The 6,000-nt window shown below is 50.6% G+C and overlaps 1 protein-coding gene across 1 annotated transcript in view; it reads left to right on the top strand.

Annotated features, from left to right (window-relative positions):
- The first annotated feature begins 4,237 nt into the window (after nucleotides 1–4,237).
- Nucleotides 4,238–6,000, top strand: part of MARCHF6 (membrane associated ring-CH-type finger 6) — a 75,575-nt gene continuing 73,812 nt past the window's right edge. The window contains exon 1 of the mRNA XM_042997573.1: nucleotides 4,238–4,469. Within this exon, the coding sequence (XP_042853507.1) occupies nucleotides 4,451–4,469 (19 nt within the window). The 5' untranslated portion in view covers nucleotides 4,238–4,450. The remainder of the gene's footprint in view (nucleotides 4,470–6,000) is intronic.

The following is a 6,000-nucleotide window of genomic DNA, read 5'->3' as shown; positions in this document are numbered from 1 at the left end:
TGACCTCAGGGATACATCAGCGAATGAAAGGAGACCACTCCCTGTGAAGGACCACAGGTGACAGACCTCCATGTGCACAAGGACAGATGTAGCGTCATTCATACACGAGTGCAGAGCTCTCTAAAGATTTTGCTTGCACACATCCTAAAAAATTACGTGTACCTTTATTTCTCAATAAATAAACATTATCAGTTTAGGTTTAAATGGTGGCAAAAGATGTAATTCTGTTATAGCATTAACATTTTATTTTATTTTTTTAAAGTTCATTTATTTACTTTTTGAGAGAGAGAGAGAGAGAGAGAGAGAGAGAGAGCGCATGAGCAGAGGAGAGGCAGAGAGAGAGGGAGAGGGAGAATCCCAAAGAGGGTCTGCACCCTCAGCACGGAGCCCGACACAGGGCTCAGACTCACAGACCGTGAAATCACGGCCTGAGCTGAAATCAAGAGTCAGACACTTAACCGACTGAACCACCCAGGCACTATAAAATTAACATTTTAAAATAACAGTGTTTTATCACTCTTTTCAGAATGCCATAGTAAGTGTAGTTTCTTTGTAATCTGTGCGTCTAGGGATTTCCATACCCGAGGTGTTTGCAGGGTGGTTTCTGCTGTCATGTAAATTCTTGCTCAAGGTATCTTGTGACATACGTATGTATAGCTACACACACAAATATTTGGTTATGTTTACTGTGTGCAGTTCGTTGTCCTTGTACATTTATTCGTGGACGTTCTTTGAGGGATGACGTTATGGATGGAACGTGTCCTTCTAAGGTTCACTTTTGAAACCCTAGCTCCCGGTGTGACGGTATTAGGAGACAGAGGTTTTGAGGAGGTAATTGAGATTGAATGGTGTCAGAAGGGAAGGCCCCTAATCGAGTAGGACTCCAGTCCTTGTAGGAAGGGGAAGACACACCAGGGATGTGCACACACAGAAACAAGGCGGTGTAAGGACGCAACAAGAAGGCGTCTGTCTGCAAGCCACGGGGAGAGGCCTCCAGAGAAACCACCCTTGATGGCATCTTGACCTTGTACTCTCAGCCTCCAGGACCGTGACAGAGTAAATTTCTGTTGTTTAAGCTACCCCATCTGTGGTCTTCTTTTATGGGAGTCCTAGCCGACCAAGACAGCTAGGAAGCAGTGCATTCCCCTAGAAGAATCGGCATTTACTTCTTTCAGGTGCTTAGGGCTCCCAGTGGTCCAAGACCATTTTGAACTGAATTCACTGTCAGAGATTATTTGGTCACTGGGGTGATGGGAGTTTGGGGTACAATCCATGCCAGAGCTGGTTCATGGGTATCATCAGCAGACAACTTTCCCTAGATGTCTTAGAGAGGATTCAGATTTATTTCTGGCCCACTGTTCCCCAGAGACAGCAGCCCTATGGGCCTTGGGGAGAATCCTGGTGGAAGGTCCCTTAACAGAGCCTCATGCCGGTCAGGTTCTGGGCTCCCAAAATTATTCTTCTTGCTGTCAAAACACAAATTCACATCTGCCTGGCTCAGCAGAGCAAAAGCAATTTCCAGGTTCCATTTTCCTCCTCTCCTCAGATTTTGGTCCAGTAATTGCTTTACTGTTTTACTCAACATGTAAGAATATGTCTTTTATATTTTTATCTAGCATTTTCAACTGTTGGCTTAAATAACCTAGCCTGCTATATCCTCGGAAAATGAAATGGATGTTATTATTTTTCTCAATACTTTAACTGAGGTTATTTAAAAAAATTTTTTTTTAATGTTTATTTATTTTTGAAAGAGAGAGAAAGAGACAAAGCGTGAGTGGGGGAAGGGCAGAGAAAGAAGGAGACACAGAATCCGAAGCAGGCTCCAGGCTCTGAGCTGTCAGCACAGAGCCCAGTGCGGGGCTCGAACTCACAAACTGTGAGATCATGACCTGAGCTGAATGAAGTCAGACGCCCAACTGACTAAGCCACCCAGGTGCCCCTAACTGAGAGGTTATTTTAACCAGGAATTTATGCATGGACTCGAAGGCATCCATGAGATACGCCCTGAAATTTTATGCAATGTTTGTGCCTGTGGAATTTTTCCAGGAAAAAAGTCCATAGATTTTATCAGGTTGTCAGAAGTGTTTATGACCGATCCCCAAATTTGAGAACTGCTGCTCTGGAGTTCCATCTGCACTTACCAATTTTGCCTTTAAAAAATGATTTCAGAATAATTTCAAAGTCACAGAAAAGTTGCAAATACAGTACAGACAACTTTCATATTAACTTCACCCAGCTTCAGCAACTTTTAACTTCTCCCTTTCTCTCGATACACACACACCTGCTTTCTCTCGATACACACGTGTGCATGTACACACCCATGTGCGCACACACACACACACACACACACGGATAGTCTTTTTTCTAAATGATTTGACTATAAGCTTCAAACCTAATCCTACCTCAAACCTAAATGCTCTAGTGTGTATTTTCCTAAACACAGATCTCTGAAAAAGTCGGGAAATCAACATGGGTGCAACACTAACCTCCAAAGACCTTACTCAAATTTCAATTTTGCCAATTGTCCCCAAAATATCTTTTTGCGTTTTCTGGTGTGGGACCTCATCCAGAAACACATATTGCATGTAGTTGTCGTGTCTCTTTGGTCTCCTCCAATCTGAAACGTCTCCTCAGTCATTTTCTTGTCCTGACAGTATAGGCCTTATATTCTGTAGGATGCCCCTCAGCCTGGGTTCGTCTGCTGTTTCCTCACGCCCAGACGCAGGCGTGCCTTGTCGGCAGGTTTTGATTTTTCATCATGTCCATCTGTCCCATCACTGGTGATGCTAACCACCCCGACCATCTGGTCATGCAGATGCCTTCACTGCAGTACATAACCCGTACTTCTGTGAGCAAGTCTCAATGTCTGTCTCACAGAATCCTTGCCATATAATGTGAGACTGGGTTTGGTGATCCTGAACTGGGCCTCCGGTCTCAGCTCAGGGAGAAGTGCTCTGCTACAGGCCTTACAGGCATGTGAGCTCACGTTAGGGTTAGGTGAGGGATAGGGGCTGGGGAATGAGCCTCCTTCAAATTCAATTTCTTGGGAGATAGTCAAAACATAGTTAAAGAAAGACTTAAATGGGATCAGTTCTCAAGCTCAGTCCTTGAAATCAGCGGGTCTCCATTACGGTGTCGAGAATTCGCTTTCCTACATTGGTAACATGAGTAAAATCAGTCACATCAGTGACATCGGTCTTTAAGGGTTGTTCTCTTTTTGGAGGACTCCATTTCACTATTTTTACTCTAAATCTCATTCTGATTCAGAAAGTGGGGGGGGGGGGGGAGGTCTTCCCAATGCCTTCAGTCACGCAGATGGAAAAGAGATTGCTAGCATTCTTGAATCTATTTCTGCAAATCATCTGTATATTGTCTAAAATGTTTTTCTTTGGGGTCAGAGGCATCTCTGCTTCCATCAGGCGATCCTAAGGCACTGGCCTTTCTAATCTGTATTTTGTAAGCAGAGCTTCACTTAAAGAAAAAGGCAAGCTCATGGTGTGGAGTACTGACGGAGGCAGAGGTCAGCCGCTCCTAAGGCCGAGGCAGTTCGGCCCCGGCCCGGTAGGCATCCTGAACTCCGCACAGGAAAGCCTGTTCGCATCCGAACCGATCTCTATTAGAGGCGGATGTCTCAATCCTCAGCCTCAGTGGGTTATTGAAGTCCTTCCAACCAAAATGCATGAGTCTCCCCGGGGGGAATTTTGGTAAAGTTAGCGAGCGTCTTCTCACATTTCAGTGATGTTGCACCGTTTCCTCAAAACGTGCATCACAGCCACCCGGGTGCCGAACAAAAGTGCATCTCCTGGGCCCACTCCAGACACACGGCACTAGAGTCTCGTGGCGGGAGAGGGGGCGCAGAACCTGTGTTTTCTTTCACCCAGAGGATCCTTAAGCCACCCAGAAACGAGCCTCTGTTGTGCACCGCGGTCCGGTCCGCGCTGCGCTCGCTCACGCTGCTCCGCGCCCCACCCCCCCCGGCTCTGTTCCTTTTTTGTCGCCGCCCTCGGTGCCACCAGAGTTCGGCTCCTGCTTAGGTTTCAGCCACGCCGCCCACGACGAGACCCAGGTGGCCCGGAGCCCGGGCAGTCGCAGCCCCGCCCGCGCCCGACCCTCACCGTCCCGGAGGCCGCCGGCGGCGGAAGTGACGGCGCGCGTCGTTGGGGGGCGCTCCCGCCCCTTCCGCCCGGCGCCCCGCCCAGGCCTCTCCGCCCCGATCTCCCCGCCCCTCCCCCTCCCCTCTCGCGGCCGCTTTCTGTCAGCCTGTCTCCCTCTCCCTCTCCCCCTCTCTCCTTCCTCTCGTTTCCTCTCTCGCACCTGAGCACACGCACCTGCCCGGCCCGGCTCCGCTCCCTCCTCCCTCCTCCCCCTCCCTCCCTCCCTCCCCGCCCGGGCCGGAAGGCTCCGGCCCCGGGTGCCTCGCGGCTGCGTCACCGCCGCCCCCCCAGACAAGATGGACACCGCCGAGGAAGGTAAGCGGCGGCGCCCGCGCCCTTGCACCGGCGCCTGGGTTCGGGCCAGGCCCGCGCTCTGGCCGCGGCGCCCGAGACGGGCGACGGGCCCGGGCGGCGCGGCGGGGGCACCTCCCCTCGGGGCGGGGGAGCGCGGTGACCGGCGGGGCCAGCGCCCGGGCCGTTTGCCCGCCGAGGAGCCGGCTCGAGGGGCGGCGGACCGCGCGGAGCTGGGCGGGGGGGGGGGGGGGGAGCCGAAGGTGACCCCTCGGCGCCCCCCACCGTTTCCCGCCCGTGCGCGCGGGGGGCGGGAACCCGCCGGGGGCGCGGGGCTGCGGGGCTCCGGGCTGGCGCGGCCTCCCTGCCCCTCCATCCCCCCCCCCCCCAGTCCCCGGGGGACCTGCAGTGGTCGCCGCCCGAAGTACGGGGGCGTATTCCACGCCCATCCCCCACTCGGTTTTGTCTTCCTTATTGTCGTTTCGCCTATTGCTGTACAGGCCCTGTCCCCTGACGACAAAACTTCTTTGTTGACTCTGAAACTTCGCGAAAAATGCCCCGCCAGGTGACGGCTGAGTGCGGTTGACTGACCCCTATTTAAGAACCTTGCCCTGTGCGTCCCTGCCCCCAAATAATTTGTTTAGTAAACGTGGAAGAGTAAGGTCCAGCGAGGTTATTAGGAGGAGGGAGATTGTTCGGAATTCTTTTGTTTCGGTGTAGTTGATTTTGTGTCCAGTCCCTGACACCAGTAAGCGGGGGTTTGTGTGCTTTGTTTTGTGAGTGTGGGTTTGGGATACGGCTGTTTGTTAACCCGTGTAAACTGAATACGTGAGGTATAAACATCTAGGGGTGTGGAAATGCGTTTGCTTATCCACCGAAGGGTAGGGTGGGTTCACTTTAAAGCGGTTTTAGCTTTTTAGAATCGAGCAAATAATTCAGTGTGTCTGTAGAGGAAATTACTACACTATCCTGTTTCTTGATGGTTTGGTTATCAGTGAAGATGCCCTGATGCGTTTGAGTGGCTTTATGTGGGGGTATGTCTTGCAGCCTTAATGGATTGCGATTTGGGTGGTTTTGGATGAAAATCGTGGAGCACTGCCATGGCATGCAATGGTGATAAAAAGTTTAAGATCTTAGTGTATGTGAAGAATTGGTGGAACTTGACTCATCATTTCTTAAAGAAATCTTTCATTGGATAATAAGAAACTAGGCTGTGATGACATTTGTGTGTGATGGCTTACGGAGCCTACCCACGTGCCTTTACCTTTGATCCTCATAGTGGTCCGGTGGAGTAGGTAGGTATAGGTGTGGAAATTCAGGCTTAGTTGTTTTAACAGCTGGTCCACGTTTCACACACTTGTAAGAGATTTTCAGCCCAGATACTCTGATTACCAATAGAGGTTTCCTTCCATTATGTCTCCGTTGTGTTTATTACACCCAGGGAGTGAAGCTGGTCGCCACAGGAGATTCCCTTGGAAAAAAATAGTAAAGCTGCTGAGAGGTTAGGAATCACTTTGTTTTTGACAGATGGTCCTTGTGTGTGAATTTCCATCTG

This window comes from Panthera tigris, chromosome A1 (assembly GCF_018350195.1).
Source record: "Panthera tigris isolate Pti1 chromosome A1, P.tigris_Pti1_mat1.1, whole genome shotgun sequence".
Classification (NCBI taxonomy): Eukaryota; Metazoa; Chordata; class Mammalia; order Carnivora; family Felidae; genus Panthera; species Panthera tigris.
Note: the sequence above shows the minus strand (reverse complement) of the source record. Positions and strands in the feature narration are given on the sequence as shown.